This window comes from Epithele typhae, assembly GCF_022376455.1.
Source record: "Epithele typhae strain CBS 203.58 chromosome Unknown BXZ73scaffold_71, whole genome shotgun sequence".
Lineage (NCBI taxonomy): Eukaryota > Fungi > Basidiomycota > Agaricomycetes > Polyporales > Epitheliaceae > Epithele > Epithele typhae.
The window spans coordinates 1-16,595 of record NW_025954262.1 but is presented as its reverse complement, the minus strand read 5'-3'; the positions used below and the strand labels follow the sequence as shown (position 1 = coordinate 16,595).

Below are 16,595 nucleotides of genomic sequence, written 5' to 3'. Positions count from 1 at the left end.
CTCCGACCCGGAGCAATCGAGGTGCGGGTCCCCACCACGCCACGACGGCGACAGCACGCTAACTCCGGCGATCGCGGTGAACACACGGAGCCACGTTGGGTCGAAACTCGGATGGCACGCCGCGCGCAAGAGCAGGTCAGCCACCGACCACCGCGCCTTCCCCAACAAGTCCGCTGAACACGGCAACATGCGCTCCGAGCCCAAGTCTGCACACATCTGCTCCTTGGGTCGAGCCAGTTAACGAGAGGCGCAGCGCAGCAGCACGCCGACCGCGACGGTGCCACCTGCATCTGCGCTACGCGGGCCTGCGGGTGTCGCCGTCGCCGCCTGGCCGTCAAGCCTTCACCGCCCGCGGCGCACCATGCATCGAGGCCGCGCCTTTGTTGGCGCAAGTAGGCAGGTGCCCGCGACCGGCTCGCGTGCGCAGGTGTATATATCCATCTCCTCGGCGGCGCCGTCTGCCTCCACCCGACCGCCCTCCTTCCTTTCCTCGAACGCCCCCTTGGCCTCTGCCGTCACCAGGCTTCTAGCGTCGCTCGCGCTGCGCTTCTCTCCCGGACGCACCACCACCGGCCGCGCGACCTCGACCTCGACCTCGGCCTCGAGACGTCGACTTCGGCTCCTGGCTCTGCTCCGGCTCGCACCTCGCGCGCAGCCACCACCGATATCCGGACGTGCAGGACTGAACGCGGGAGTGGATAGAAGACGCACGAGCTTGCCAAGTCCCCGCCTCCGCCCCTTCTCCCTTCCCCCTTCCTCCTCCGCGGCCTTCTCCCCTTCCTCCCCTGGCCCTGATCTTCGCACCTGATCTGCACATCCGCCCTTTCCTTCCTCGTCCGCCCTTTCCTTCCCTGCCCGCCCTTTCTCGTCCCCCACACCGCACCTGCCAGCAGTCCGCCAGCCGGGCCCACAGACCGCCCGCGCGCCGGGGTCCTGCTTAGGAAACCGAGGAGCCAGAATCCACGTACAGGTCTGCCGCAGAGCCACCCCAGCCTGCCTTGCCTCGCATTGCCTCGCGAGGGCGCATAAAAGCACGCGGCGCGCAGAACCAGGAGACGCACCACCCCTCCCTCGCCCCCGTTCGCAGCGCAGTCCGGACGCGCCCAGTCGAGCCTTCTTGGAGCCGGAGACGCAGCCAGAGACACAGACAGCACCGAGAGGAGGCATGTGCGAGCACGAGCTGTGAGTCCTTTGGGCCTTCGGCTCCCTTGCTTGATTGCTTGCTTGCTGACCGCGGCGCCTCGACAGCATCGGAGACTACTGGCGCGGGTGCCAGGTGAGTCGCGCTGCGCTTTGGAGGAACACGACGGCTCACCTCGCGGACCCTCCCAGCACTTCCACGGCAGGTACTACTCGGGCGAGCGCGTCGACTGCTGCTCGCCGACATGCAAGACGAGCGCGGCGCACACCCACTTGCCGACGATCGGCTGCCGCTGCCCGACCGTGCGTCCCGTTCTTGCCTAGGTTTGCCGGCTCCGCGCGCTGACTGGAGGTTCCGGGGGAGTGCAGATCGCGACGAACAGGAACAAGGTGCAGAGCATCTTCCAGATGAAGCACGAGGACTGCAAGTGAAGGTTGGCGATGGATGGGGGGAGGGCAACAAGGGGAGGCGTCAGGAGGCGCCCGTCGGTCGCGTCGACCGGCTCCGGCGACCGTGTTGGGCCGAGCGGGCCGGGGCGTCGGAGCCACGTGTGTTCGTTTGAGGCGGCGACGTCGAGGTCGTTTCTTTCTCTCTGCCACCACCACCTCCACCACCGGACCACCTTCTTAGACTTAGACGCATCGTTCTCGAGACTCGGACTACTTTCTGCCTCTGCCTAATGCTGTTGTAATGTCCCTCTAGAGTATACCGGATATAGTGCTGTTTGCTCATCAATCTCGGTGGCCCTCTGCAAAAGCGCCGCGGCCGTGAGGCGTGATGATGCTGTGAGTTGCGTCCCTCGGTGACGCCCCTCGCGCTGACCGTTTCACCATGACCGCTTTAGAGTTTCCTTTGCGAGACCGGTCCGATGTCTGCAGTTGGAAAACAGGTATGAAGGCGTAGCGGTGCGTCGGGCAAAGTAGGCATTGTCGCGCGCGGCGCGCTGTGCGCTCACGTGTCTTCAGAGTCGCTGGCCTTCAGCTTGCGCCTCCGGTGGCCAGGTCTCTGGCGATGCGCATATACGAACCTCTTCGAACGAGCCAGAGAACCTCACCAACCCAAAAGCACCCATACCGGGCCGCACGCGGCGGCACCGGAGCTCGAGCCACATAGCGCTTTTTCTCCCACAACCACGACGTGTTGCTGACGAAAGCCGCCGGTGTGCACAACCAGCTGCGCTGCAGGTGAGTGGAAGACGTGTTCGCTCGTTTCTGTGCATTTACTCACAAGGAGGGTCTCCCCAGAATCTGGCAGGTCCCTTCGTCGGTTGCGCGTGAGTGTTTTCTGCTTGCAGATGACCCGCGTGGGTCCTTGTGCACGCTTTTTCGTCATACGCTTGCGTGTTGATCGGACCGAATGCACGACGATACACCACAGAAACATTCCCAGCGCTTGCATGACGTCATCCCCTCCCCGGCGTTCCACCAAACTTCCGTGATACGGTAACATTGTACTCATGCATAGCCAGGGTACCCCGATGGAGTCGGTCCAGCCGCTCGGAAGATACTTGTGTTTGGTGCCGGCCGTCGCTGGCGCTGAGAGTTGAAACGTTGAAGGCTTAATGCCTTAGCTCTGGACGTGGTCCCGTGCTGGTCTCCGTTCTCGTTGAGTCCGGGGTCGCTCCGCGGGAAGGAGGCTTACTCATGCGCCCCTGCCTCGCCACCTTCAACCCGGTTTTCACTTCAGCCCCAAGCGCATCCACACCACTTCTGGGTCATAGTGAACTCGTCATGCGCTCCGAGCCAGTACTGCCTGTGCGGTGCCGAGGTCCGGTAGAACGAAGGCGCAGCGGAAGACGCCAAACATGGTTTGTTTCGCGACATAGAGTGGCCACCGCGCTCGTGCTAGTGTGCCCTCGTCGAACGGCGCACACCGTCCGCCGTGGTGGGCACCTCCGACCAGCGGCGGAGGCTTCTGCGTACATAAGTAGGACGCATGGGTGCGTCTACCTTCACTCAACCGCTACCCCTCACTCGCTCACCATGTCCTCCACCACCACGACGCACAACATCAACCTCCCCGTGCTCCCCGACTGGGTCCAGCAGCACGTCCGCACGCTCTACTCCGCGAAGACGCAGCAGGCGTTCGACGCCGCCTTCGACACGTTCGTCTCCCAGGATGCGCGCATCACGCTCAACGGCAAGCACCTCTCCCGCGAGGACTACAAGAACACGATCCGCGGCGAGGTCCAGGGCGAGACCGGCGCAACGGTCACGTTCAAGGACGTCGTCGCCGTCCCCGCCCCGAAGACCAAGAACCCGGTGCGTCTTCACCGCGTCTCTGGCTCTGGATGCGTTTCCCGCGCTGACGGGGCGCCTGCACGTCTGTTCTACTAGGTCGGCACGGTCGGCGCGTTCTTCACCGCGGAGCTGTTCCAGCGGTTTATCGTGTTCGGCGCGAGGCAGTCCAACATCGTCACCTCGTCGCTCAATGTCGAGTGCGTCTTTCGTTTTCTCAGGGTCCCCGATTCCACGCGCGCTCATCGTGACGACGCGCGGCGTGCAGGGTCGTCGAGGAGCTTTCTGCGAACCCCGGCTTTGGCGACCCCCGCCGGGTTTCGGTGCTCAACGAGGTCCTCACGGACGAGCCCAGCCCGATCCGTCCGCCTACCGCCGGCTCTGCCTGAGGTTGCTGCTACGCACAGCGAGTTGTGAGATGTCACACCTATGTATGATATGATATGATGCGATGCGATTAGTTGTGTTTCTATGCGTGAGCTTGAGATCCGTCTGCACGGAACCCATGGGGCGCCAGTCGTGCAAATCGCCAAAGTCCCGCGCATCTTTTCTCCCTCCACGACGTCTGAGTCACCACCCGTCGACCGAAGCAGACAGGCACCTGGTACTTTCGATGGCACAGGTAACAGTAGGATCATGAGTACTTGAAGAATGCAAGAGGAGGTACGACAATTATGACTTCCAATCTACGCTTTTGGTATCTTCATAATCTGTATGACAACTTTTGAAGGCTGGAATTGTGTGCCAGACTGTTCTGCGACCAACTGGGAGAGGTCCCGGTGTCGCCCTAGTAAGGGTCTATAACATATTCAGGCTGTCAGAGGTCTTTTTCGACGAGTCAGGATAGCCTCGGCACGTTGGTCAGCTTGGTCTACGTCTCTGCAGACAGAGGTTCAGTTGTCAATTCGAATTGCATGTCACCGAAAGCCTGCGGCCTTGCGCATATTTTGAAATGATAACAAGAGCGAAAAAATGACGAATTGTTACGTCGGTTCTCATTGGGCTCATTGAGTCCCATCTTGGTCCCATCCGCCTTTCTCCCGACGCACGTTGGTGCCCAGAATGCCATCCAGTACCATTCAGCACTTGGGTAATGATTATGGCACGGACACCAAGCCTAGAGCAAAACGGCAACCTACCCAGACCGCCCACGGCGCACAAAGCCCGGGCTGAAAATCCAATGTCCCTTAGCAATCGCAGCTCGGCCTCACCGTCAACCGTACTACCGCCGCGCCCACCGCGCCCTGGCACGACCGCCTTCCGACGCTAGAATGCACAACACGCAGGCCGAGACGCGACACGCACGCGCGACCGGAGCAGCCGTGACGTACAGATCGGTCACCCGCCTCGCGCGACCGCGGGGCGCGTGGGAGCGTACGGCATATCGGGCGTGCGTCGGCGGCGGCATCGGGACATCGGGAGCGGGCCCCAGCTTCTGGGGTGGTGGCGTTTGCCGCGGCGGAGGCGCGGGCGGCGTGCGCGAGGATGGCGAGATGGTTACGACGGGCGGGAGCGCTGGGTATGGGGCGCACTGGGGACGTGCGTTTCCTTGGATGGGGACTCTCGAGAGGCGATTGGGGGTGAGTACTGAGTCGTTGCCTGAGGCCTGAGGGTGTGGGTATGCACGACGCCGCAGAGGTGCGGCGTAACTATTCGGGGCGGCTGAGGTCTAGACACCGATGTCGTCGTCAGGAATGACACTGGCGCAGTGAGCGTGATGCAAACTCGGGCGACATACCTGATTCTCGCCGTGGAAAGAACGTGAGAAGCTGTATTCGGAGAAGTACGACCGGAGGCATTCTACGGGGCCGAACAGGAGTATAGCACTGACGCGTCGACGGAGTGCTGGATCCCATAACTTGCCCAAAACCCACGCCATCCCAAGGCGCGGAGGAAAAGCACTGCGTACAGTTATGTCGGGCGGGCTCGAGCCCGCCCGACACTCACATCTGAGCGCAGTATTCCGCCCAACAAAAGAGACCGTGGTTGATGGCTCATGCGATTAGTGCGGCACGGGCCATCACGCGGTGTTCGTGTACTTTCTGCCGAGAGACGGAGTCATTAATTGGGTCGCCTGCGACCTCGTGAGAGACGGAGGCTCACCCAGATGAACCAGGAATGGCGAGCTTCTTTCAGCGATCCGCGACAGTGATCAATCCAGGTCTGGGATTTCTGTCCAGTGTCGTCGCAAGAACTTTGACAGGCCTAAAGACAGTTGGTGGCACATACACGGAATAACTGTCGCGATGGCGAGAAATGAGAAACACATAACTGCTAGTGAGGGAATGAACAAACAGCGCATACGTACTCGAAATCGAGTTCTTCCCAACGAATTCTGCTAAGATTTGTGCGGTGAATTTGCGCCAAACTTTCTCAGACCTGGATATCCATAAGAAGTTCACTTGGCGAGCGGGCCCACCTCGTTCTCTGCGCCACCAGGGGAGCTAGAACGCCCCCGTGGGTGTCGCGTGCTCGCCGCCGCCCTTGCGCTTCCGGTTGTCGGGAACGCGAAGGCAGATCGGGGATTGAAGCTACCCCGACGAGATTGAATGCGGCGCCACTGTAGGATGTGTCCGTCTTGGTTGCCGGACACTCTGGGATCGGTAAGTTGCTGCATGTCGTAAGAGAAGGGGCGGGCACAGTGGACTCGGAGGCGCTGGGGTGCACGTAAGACGGGCACTTCTAGCCTCTAGGCGATCGCGACGCGCTCTGGTCGCATTCTCGATTCTCGACATGATAAAGCGGGGCACGCGTAGCATGCGTTCCCCCGGGCCATCTGTGTGGGTGAGGGGATGCAGGACAGCAAAGTCCAGGTCTCGTACCGGAAAACGCGCCGCACCAGGTCCATGATACATGATGGTTGTGTCCAGGTTGCGTTTGGCGGAATGCCGCATCATCACCGCCTGCGTCAGAGTCTTCCCACGGCCGTTGCTCTACGGGCATCGGCGATATCATCGGGCAATGAGAACTGTGTGACACATCGGTGATATCTCCGGGGGATCCATGTAGGCGGAACTCAGCTCATACCCAAGGCGTTCAGTTCAACGATAGGCGCGCGGACTCTTCAAGAGATCAAAAACTTCAAAGTGCAGATAAATATTATGATTGAGGCCGGGATCGAACCGACGACCGCCTGTGTGTAAGACAGGAGTGATAACCACTACACCACTCAACCATATGCAATGGTCTAATTATGGCTTTCTTGAGGATTGCTCCCACGATGAGAGCAAATTGCGCAGAGTCGGCATCGATGCCTGCTCTGCTGCTTTCCCTCTTACTCCATTCAGCCCTGGCGAACGCCCCAGACGGCCACATCCAAGCCTCGCAGCTCGCCCGCTCACTATCCTGTCTTCGACCCGCATTGACTCCATCCTTCTGCAGAAGCTCTTGATACTGCAGGTTTTGGACAGCAGGCGGATGACGGCGATCGCGAGGTGCACCCTTGATGACCTACGTAACGAGCAAAGTTCACGCTCCCGGGCGCGAAGAATTTCCAACAATGCCGCTCTGCCCTGCGTCTCCCGCCCTCTGCCTCCTGGAGCCTTCCCATTCCCATCTCTGCCATCGCCTCTCGACCTGATCACACGCCCCGCGCCCCCCTCTTTGGTTCTTCCCCTGCTTGCCCCTCCCCCGGTCTGTTGTCCCCTCCCCTGGACGCTGCGAGTGCCACCGCCAGGCCGGTGACTGTTCTGCCCCGCCGCGTCCGCCCCACGCGCCGCCCCTGGGAGTCTCAATAAGCCTCAGGACCCCGAGGTCTCTGGTCTGAGGCCTGAGGCCTGAGGCCGAGGCCTAGGGCTCGGACGTCGTCTATCCGTCCGCATCAGCGCGCTCCTGCACCGCGACGCGTAGATCGCGCATCGGGGGCGGCTCACCCCGATGGAGTTCTTCGCCATCCTCTCTCTCGGCTCTCCCCGACTCCTCTGCGAACCCCGGCGGGGACACACCGGCTCCCCCTCCCTGGTTCTCATGGCGCGCACTCTGACGGCGAGTGGGAACGCTCTGCGCGACCAGCCATCTCCGCTCGAGAAGCTAGCTCCGCTCTCGCTATAAAGCCCGGCAATCTGCCTTCTGTCTGCCACCCATTCCTGCCTCGCCATGGATGCGCTCAGCCCTATCCTGACTCCCGTCGGGCTCGCCGCCTTCCTCTTTTTCCTTCTCCGGCTGTCCCTCTCCCACCTAAATACTACTCAAACTACGAAACAACCGCGTCCACTGCCCCCGGGCCCGGTTGCGCTTCCGGTCCTCGGAAACGTGCATCAACTTCCACAAACGTACCAGGAGCAAACGTTCGCGGAATGGGGCAAGCAATACGGTGCGGCTCAGTCACCGTGTATCACTGCCGTAGCATATCTCTTACTCACTGCCTTTTCAGGGGAAGTTGTCTACGCCAAAATCTTCCAACGCCCGGTCCTCATCCTCAACACCCTCCGTGCGGCGCAGGAGCTCCTTGAGAAGAAGAGCTCCAACTTCTCGGACCGTCCCCGGCTCATCCTCCTCGCCGAACTGTGAGTTCGAAGTCCACGTATTTCGCCATCGAGGTCCGCTCACCCACTCTCCGCTTCTCGTGTGCGTTCGCGGGCGCCTTAGAATGGGCTGGGACAACGTCGTCACCCATTTGAAGATGGGCGAGCGCCACAAGCGCCACCGCAAGTGGATGCACGACAACTTTCAGACGAAGTCCGCCCTCGACGGCTACCGCACCGTGCAGCTCCGCGAGACCTACACTTTTCTCGCCGGACTGCTCGACACCCCCGCCGACTTTCTCTCGCACATCAACAGGTACGCATCCCACCCCCTCGCCGCCCTCACTCGCTATCAGACGGCCTGCGGGTCCAGTCGCCTCTGCTCCCGCGAGGGGGGCGTCCGTACACCGGGGCCCGGGGATCATGCGCGGGACCACGCCGGACTGGTACCGGGGTGGACCCTGCTTCGCTGTTCAAATCTCAAACGCTGACCTCCCTCCCTGCGCGGCGCAGGTGGTCGACGGGAATCATCATGGACATCACATACGGGCACCAGATCGCGTCGCTCGAGGACCCGTACTCGCGCCTCGCGCACCGGACGACGACGGAGACGGTCCGCGGCGGGAGCCCGGGATCAATGCTCGTCGACTTCTTCCCCCTCCGTGCGTGTCTCCCAACCTTCTTTGCGCGTCCCACGTTTCCCGCGGACTGCGGCCGTCGCTACGCTTCTCGTGTGCCGCGCACTGACGTCTTTCGTTCTTATCCTTCCCGCTCGGTCTTGTGGTCCGCGGACGCAGTCAAGGAGCTGCCCACGTGGGGGCCCGGGGCGGGCTTCAAACGCAACGCGTTCCGGATCCGCGCGCTCGTTGAGGAGCTCATGAACGCGCCGTACGAACTCGTCAGGAGCCAGATTGTGTGTATCTTCCGCATCCCTCTGGTATCTTCTACGCTCACCTTTTCTGGGCACGGCCAGGCTGCCGGCACCGCACGTCCATCATTCACCGCGAGCCTTCTCGAGGAGACGTTCGCCCGTGGAGGCCCGACCGCGGAGGAGGCGGACGACATCAAGGGTGCCGCGGGCGCGATCTTCGCCGGTCCGTTTCCCCGCCCCCCGCTTCCCTTGCCTTCCCTTCTATCCCGCTGACCGCTCGCGCAGCCGGCTCGGAGACGGTGCGCGCCTCCTGCCTGCCTGCGTTTATACGCCTATCGCCCAAGGCTAACTGACAGCGCGCTCTCCCCCCGCGCGCCTTCGCTTATCTCGCGCGTATCTAGACGGTGACGGTGCTCTCGAACGTGCTGCTCGCGCTCGTGATGCACCCCGAGGCGTTCGCGCGCGCGCAGGCGGAGATGGACCGCGTCGTGGGCCGCGCGCGCGTCCCCGACCTCGACGACCGCGGGGGCCTGCCGTACCTCGACGCCGTGCTCGCCGAGGTGCTCCGGTGAGTGCTTGCGTGCTTGGCCGCTGCGCTGTCCCCGACGCGCGCGGGGATCATTCCTCAGGCGCGACGCTGACATGTGTACATGTGTGCGCAGGTGGCGGTGTCCTGTCCCCCTCGGTGCGCTCACTGTCTGCTGCGCGGGGCGCGGGGCTGACCAGAACGCCCACAGCGATCCCGCACAACACGCGCACCGAAGACAGCTGGAACGGCTTCCGCATCCCCGGCGACACCATGGTCGTCCCCAACTGCTGGTCCGTCCCCCCTCCTTCCACCCCGCCCTTCTCCTCACCCTCGCATCTCCACGCAGGAACATGACTCAAGACCCCGCCGCGTACCCCGCCCCGCACGCCTTCCGCCCCGAGCGCTGGCTCGAGATGGACCCCGCGACGGCGGACGCGCGCCACCCGCGCCGGATCGTCTTCGGCTTCGGGCGCCGGCTGTGCCCCGGGCGCGAGTTCGCGGAGGCGAACGTCTGGCTCGCCGCCGCGGGGCTCGTCGCGCTCTTCGACGTGCGCGCCCCGGCGGGGGTCGCGCCCGCGGGCGAGTACCACTCCGGGTTCGTCAGGTGCGTCGTCGTCGTCCTCGCGCACGAGCGGGCGCTGACGAGTTTGTTTGTCTTTCCCTGGGTATCTGGGGCGGCGGGACAGTCAGCCGAAGCCGTTCGCGTGCGAGATCCGACCGCGGGGGGCGGACTGTGCGGACTTGATCGAGAAGGCGCGGACGGCGCTCGCGGTGTGAGCGCCGTCCTGCGTCCGATGAACGTCTCTTATCGTGCCATCTCTGGGTTTAATGTGCGATTTGTCCGAGAGGCGGACGGTCGACCTGCAGCACGACCTTGTAGACCTTGTACAGTGACACCGTTGCTCAATGAAGTACGCGGGCGTTTTTGGCCTGTGTCCCTTCGCAGATGTTGCCATTGAAGGGATCTATGGCGTCAAGAGCGCTGGTGCTGGTAGTGCTAGTGGGTGCTGCGACAGTCCATCCGGATCTCTGGACAGCTGCATCGCAGTTTGAAGTTTGAACGCGTTAAATTACACAAGCTCAAGAATCGACGGCCCGGCGGCCCGTCTCCAACATACATAGCAGTACATGATATGCATAAATCCCTGTTAGAGCGCCCCGGGCTTATGCATATTGTGAATTATGCATACGCGAATATATGCATAAACATTAGTGAATGCATACAACTGTAGAGGCGTCAATGTCCGTAAACAAAACAACGCAATGGGGAATCGAACACCCAACCCAACCCAAAAGGGGGAGGTGGGAGGCAATTCTACCACTGCGCCATGAGTCCATTAAAACGGCTCATATGTTTCTTTATATGTACTGTTATATTTCTCAATACGTCGACTTAATGTACTCCCGTCCTCCCCAGCTGACCATCCTCTCTCAAAAGTGGGTAATGCAAGATGCCCACTATGATCTCCCGCCCATGTCCAACGGATATCAGCTCACCTGTGCAGCACATAATATATCATTTGCTTCCTGTAGAGGCGTAAGTGACTATGCCGATGACACAAGTAAGTTTATGCATACAGCGCGTTTATGCATACAATTTGTTTATGCATACAACGTGTTCATGCATACGGCCGGTTTATGCATACAGCCGGTTTATGCATACAGCCCGATTATGCATGCAGCGTGATTATGCATACGGCGCATTTATGCATACGCCCCATTTATGCATAAACGGTGCGTATGCATAAACAGTTCATATGGGTAAACACAGTGTATACCAGTGGGGCAAGACGACAGTCATCAGCCTCAGGGCCGAGTCCACGGCGGTGAAGGCGACAATGGACATAGAGGGCTGGTGTAAGCATAGAAATGGGGAATCCGGGATATGACGCATTGCGGGGAAAGCGAACGCGAAGAGAGTTGGATCGCGGGAACACGAGGTGCGCGAGGAGGTCAGAATGGATGAGACCGAGGAGGATGACGAGCGCGAGTGCGACACCAAGGGCGAAGGTGACACCAAGGGCGAAGGGGAATGACCGGTGCGTCTAGATCGATGCATCGCATAGGGCTGCTGTATCGATCCTAGGTGAACGCAGGCAGATTGCGATGGGCGTGTGCGAGGTGGGACGGACAATGTGCGCGGAAAACGTGTGCGAGGACGACATGGATGGGAGCCAGGCGGAGGCGCGTAGCCACTAGCGTGGTCAGGTGGTCGAGGGACGATGAGTGGACGTGAGTCGTAGAGAATGGAGCAACGTGACGCTACGAGGACGTGGCAGGAGCTGAGAGAGAGCCCTGGCGTCGATTCCTGGTGTGTGCTCCGAGAAAAGCGGGATGTGATCGACCCGCACGTCATCCAGGCACTGCGGGGGGTGGCTGTGCTTGAGGAACACCTCCGCGCATGGTCCCTGGCCAGCGCACACCCTTCCGCCTCACTCGGCCGTCCCGGCCTGCGCGGTGAGTGTGAGGTGCGTACTCACCGTGTCCGGCCTCGTCATCACACCCATGACCGGTAGACGCACACACCAGGAATTGACACCAGGGCTCTCTCTCAGCTCCTGCGTCCTTGCAGCGTCACGTTGCTCCATTCTCTACGACTCACGTCCACTCATCGTCCCTCGACCACCTGACCACACTAGTGGCTACGCGCCTCCGCCTGGCTCCCATCCATGTCGTCCTCACGCACGTTTTCCACGCACATTGTCCGTCCCACCTCGCACACGCCCATCACGATCCGCCCGTGTTCACCTAGGATCAATACGGCAGCCCTATGCGACACATCGATCTAGACGCACCGCGCGTTCCCCTTCGCCCTCGATCTCGCACTCGCACTCATCATCCTCCTCGGTCTCGTCTATTCTGACCTCCTCAAGTACCTTGCGTTCCCGCGATCCAACTCTCTTCACGTTTGCTTTCCCCGCAAATCTTGCTTCACCCCAGATTCCTCATTTCTACGCTTACACCAGCCCACTATCTCGCCTTCACCTCCATGGACTCGGACCTGGAGTTGACGGTACATCACTGTCATCTTGCCCCACCAATACACGCTGTGTTTACCCATATGAAGTGTTTATGCATAAACGGGACGTATGCATAAATGCGCTGTATGCATAAATGCGCCGTATGCATAATCACGCCGCATGCATAAACCGGCTGTATGCATAAGCCAGCCGTATGCATAATCGGGCTGTATGCATAATCGGGCTGTATGCATAATCGGGCTGTATGCATAAACCGGCCGTATGCATAAACCAGCCGTATGCATGAACACGTTGTATGCATAAATGGGGTGTATGCATAAACCGGATGTATGTATAAACACAATCTTAGACATAGGTAGGCATCCCGAGGAGAGGGTGAGTATGCAAGCAGTGTTGAGAAGTATGACTGGACTGTGATGAACGACGAGTTCAACAAAAGCCTTGTGTTTATGTCAGTATTGAAGAGAGTATATCTACTGTAAGCAACGCACAAACAGCATGGAACATTGGCATAGTGGTCTGTTGTGTCGTATGTGTACGATGTCAAGAGGCTGTGGGTTCGATTCACGTGGCTGTCCTTTTGTTTACGGATATTGACGCTCTTACAGCTGTATGCATACTTCAATGTTTATGCATATATCTGTGTATGCATAAGGTACGGTATGCATAAACCCGCGGCCGCGGCCGGGGCACTCTAACAGGGATTTATGCATAACCTGTACTGAGGCGGCTCGTCTCCAACCGCCGGACGAGCGCGTACTCACCATGTACCGGCTCATACCGTCAACGCTCCCACCAGGCTCCGACGTCACGCCACGAGCATTGACGCATGCCCAGACTCCGATGCCGCCGTGACCGTCAACGCGTCGCCGGGCTCTGACGCGTCCGCTCGCGCGAAAGCCTGGGACCACGACAGCCCCTAGCGGGTGCCTCGGCGAGCCTACGCGCCGCGACGGAGCCCCTCTCCCGGACAGCATGACGAAGAGTCCTGGGCGACCTGTAGCATTCAAGGCCGTTCCTTCATCATCCATGGGCTCTATGGATCACGTCGTTGAGATAGCCATTCCCGGAGCATGGTTGGAGGTAAACGAACCAGCGTACATTGAGACTTGTGCCCATTCACATGCTCGATTGTCTCACAGGCCAACATGGACAGCGCAGCCACATCAAGCCACGAGGAAGAACGGAAGATCTACTATGATGACGGAAATCTCGACCTCGTCGTCGGGGGCGTATGTTTCCGAGTCTACCGAGGAGTGCTCGCCCAGCACTCGCCGATCTTCAAGGACATGTTCGATCTGTGCGTTCCTTCCGACAACATAGCGTCCACCAGTAAAGAGCCTTTCGTCAACGGGAATCCAGCTATTGCCACGGTAAGGCTGCAAGACTCTGCGCGTGACTGGCGCCACGTCCTGTGCATCCTGTTTCATAGCCACAGTCGATCCATGCTGCTCATGTGCGTATCTTCATGTCTCGCATGTAGGACCTCTCTGAAATACCGCGCACACCCTCAGTCCCGATGCTGCCGAACCCGACGAGCTGTCGCTGTACCCCTCCTTCGACCAGCTCTCTGCGTGCGTCCGGCTGGGCCACAAGTACCAGATGCCCGCGATCTACGCCCCCGCGATGGATTACCTCAAACGACGCTTCGCCCCCACTCTGGACGGGTGGAAGAAGTGGACCACCTCCCGCGGCGAGCCGTACACGCTCCCGCGGTGCACCCCCGCGCACGCGATCGGAGTCGTCAACCTCGCGCGCCTGACCGGCGAGCACGCGCTCCTCCCCCTCGCTCTCCTCGGGTGCGCGCAGCTCGGGTGCAAGCAGCTCACGGACGGGTTCGCGTACGGCGACGGCCAGCGGGAGACGCTTTCCGCGGAGGACGCGATGCTCTGCATGGAGTCGGTGTCGCGGATCGCGTTCTACGGGGCCGGGCACACCTTGAACCTGGTCCAGCAGAAGTACCAGTGCCGGAACCGACTGGGCAAGTCGAACGGCGTCGTCTGCAGGGACACCGCGGCGGAGCTCATCATCAGCATGCAGCTGGACGCGTACCTGCGCAGGGTCGCGTATCCGACGCCGTTTGTCCGGCCGGATCCGGAACAGGCGCTGTGCGAGTCGTGTCTTGTGAACCTCGACAATCTGAACTCGCGGGCGCTGAAGAAGTTGTCCGAGATATTCCGGGTTGGTTGACGTCGTCCTTGATTGGGCCCGGTATGTGCAGTACGATTTGTCTTCCTTCTTACGCTCACATGCGTGTGATAGAGGAAACTGTCTTCTACAATTGCTCGATCGTGTGGAATATAGTAAGCACTTATCGGCTCTCACCATCTGGTTGTATTCTTCGCTCCGAAGATGAGATTTTGACACCTGCACCAGAGGGACAAACGCGGGGTAGGGATAGTGAAGTATGAAAGCAAGACGAAACGACCTGTCTATATGCCTTTCTTACATCTTGATTTATCGAAGACAGAATGGGAAAGTGATGGTCTGAACGTCGCTATGCATTCTGGAGCAAGCAGGTGAGGGGGAAATACGTGCGTTGTGACGAGGACTTCCACTATCCCGACGGAACGATCATTCTGGTCGTGAGCGGCGTCGTGTTCCGCGTCCACATCGAGGTCCTATGCCAACATTTTCCCGTCTTCAACAGCATGCTCTCGCCGGGCGACGCCTCCGCGACATCATCTGACGAATCCGCGGACAGTGGCGAGGGCCCGTGTCCCGTCCTCGAGCTACGTCACGACTCTGTCTGACGCGTGGGCTGTACGCCCCACGGCCTTAGTGCCTTGGCTCGGCGCGAGCTATGGGACGTGTCCGGACATACACGACGGGCAATGCAGGCTGCCTGCCTGGAGGAAATGTGGATGAAAATTGGTAGAAAGCATACCTTTCGTACGGGTGGGCGCCTGTGCTTCTGATAGGGTCATTGTTTAACTGTTTGTGCACATTTCGTGTCGGTCGAAAGTTAAACTGTCCGCGCGTCCTGATGCCGCGTGATGCACGACACGCGTCTCCACCTTACGCAGCTCATGACTCGCGCGTCCCCAGTTCACACAATACACAACACACAAACGGGATGCGTGCGCGTCATGCATTGCACATGTCCCGCGCGATGCACAGCGCACGTGCGCGTCCCCGCCTCACGCAGCTCACGACTCGCGTGACCTCGGTCTGCACAACGTCGCGCAAAAGACAAAGACGTACGGACAGTTTACCTTTCGACCGGGACGAAATGTGGCTGACAGTTAAACAATCGATCTATCAGAAACACAGGCGCTCAGCTGGACGAAAGGCATGCTTTCTACCAATTTTCGTCCGCATTTCCTCCAGGCAGGCTGCCTGCATTGCCCGTCGTGATACCAACAGATCCTGACTGGTCGTTCGTACGTGGCAGAAGACAAACACGTACGTTCGAATTTGACGACGGGAGTCACGAAAATGACTAGTTCCGTGACATGTGACTCTGTCCCTTTATGTGACCTTGCAACGTCATCACAGATTTGGCACGGGCGCCTTTGCGTTCGTCCTCCTACTCTGACCGCTATCGAACTGTATACGTTTCATCACAGCACGAACATAGCGCCGTGGAGACCTGGGAGCACACATGGCCTAAGTGGTGTCGTATAAGGTATGACGCCCGCGGCCACACCACGCCATGCATCTGTCGTTCTGATCTGCTGATTTACAGAATCCATGCCTCGAGGGAGCTTGCGCACACGGAATTCCTCCGCGCAAGCCATGGAAAGCGCTCTAGATAACGCGATCCCACGCGGGCTCGTGTTGGCCGCGGAGGCCGGATGGCGAGGACCGAGACGGGCACTGGAATCCGACGTCGCCCGAAAGCGGTGGCCTAAACCTTAACTTGGCCTCCGCTCTTCCCGCGTTCTCCCTCCTCCCACCACAGGTCAGCCTCCCTGCTGCGGTTGAATGGGAATGCACTGACTGTATTCCCTTCTAGCGAGCGAATGGCCGCTCCTCCCGTCTATCTGTGCGTTTCTGCCCCCGATCACACAGAGACGCCCTCTTACACGCGCTTCAGGCCATTGGCGGTTCATTGAGGCCTGTCCACTCAGCTCGCCCCAGATGCTCCTACTGAGAGCTTGACGGCCGAATCAGGTCACTCTGAGCCTACCACCGCGAATGTCGAGATGAAGAGTTCTGGTTCGACGATGGGTCCATCATCCTCCTCGTCCAGAACGTCGAGTTTCGCATCTACAAGGGCCTCTCACCGAACACTCGTCCGCCTTCGTCGACCTCTTTTCTCTCCCACAACCGCCGACACAACGATCGCCGTCTAGCTGTCCAGTAGTGCGCATGTCAGGCGACTCACACGGGATTGGCGCCACATCCTCCGTCTCTACATGCCACGAAGG

The 16,595-nt window shown here is 60.0% G+C and overlaps 4 protein-coding genes and 1 non-coding gene across 5 annotated transcripts; 4 read left to right on the top strand and 1 right to left on the bottom strand.

The window, feature by feature from the left end:
* Positions 1-1,165: 1,165 nt before the first annotated feature.
* On the top strand, positions 1,166-1,572 carry BXZ73DRAFT_105757 (uncharacterized protein; the record flags this gene model as incomplete). Its single annotated transcript, XM_048016371.1, has 4 exons — positions 1,166-1,182; positions 1,249-1,276; positions 1,333-1,443; positions 1,510-1,572. 4 exons carry the CDS (start codon positions 1,166-1,168, stop codon positions 1,570-1,572), a joined length of 219 nt encoding a protein of 72 aa, XP_047873329.1.
* Positions 1,573-3,174: 1,602 nt separating this feature from the next.
* Positions 3,175-3,576, top strand: BXZ73DRAFT_34538 (uncharacterized protein; the record flags this gene model as incomplete). Its single annotated transcript, XM_048017850.1, has 2 exons — positions 3,175-3,417; positions 3,478-3,576. Coding segments are annotated over 2 exons (342 nt in total), but the record flags the coding sequence as incomplete, so codon positions are not given.
* A 2,904-nt stretch (positions 3,577-6,480) lies between these two features.
* Positions 6,481-6,553, bottom strand: BXZ73DRAFT_t178. Its single transcript has one exon. It is a non-coding gene; the product is annotated as a tRNA-Val (tRNA).
* Positions 6,554-7,473: 920 nt separating this feature from the next.
* On the top strand, positions 7,474-10,018 carry BXZ73DRAFT_53739 (cytochrome P450; the record flags this gene model as incomplete). Its single annotated transcript, XM_048021062.1, has 12 exons — positions 7,474-7,690; positions 7,751-7,883; positions 7,966-8,157; positions 8,355-8,503; positions 8,639-8,754; positions 8,815-8,935; positions 8,998-9,011; positions 9,114-9,280; positions 9,375-9,397; positions 9,450-9,531; positions 9,588-9,845; positions 9,928-10,018. The coding sequence occupies 12 exons, from the start codon at positions 7,474-7,476 to the stop codon at positions 10,016-10,018; spliced, it is 1,563 nt and encodes a 520-aa protein (XP_047873327.1).
* A 3,352-nt stretch (positions 10,019-13,370) lies between these two features.
* Positions 13,371-14,412, top strand: BXZ73DRAFT_53793 (uncharacterized protein; the record flags this gene model as incomplete). The annotated part of the gene is made up of 2 exons (XM_048021067.1): positions 13,371-13,645; positions 13,737-14,412. The coding sequence occupies 2 exons, from the start codon at positions 13,371-13,373 to the stop codon at positions 14,410-14,412; spliced, it is 951 nt and encodes a 316-aa protein (XP_047873326.1).
* Between the last annotated feature and the right edge of the window lie 2,183 nt (positions 14,413-16,595).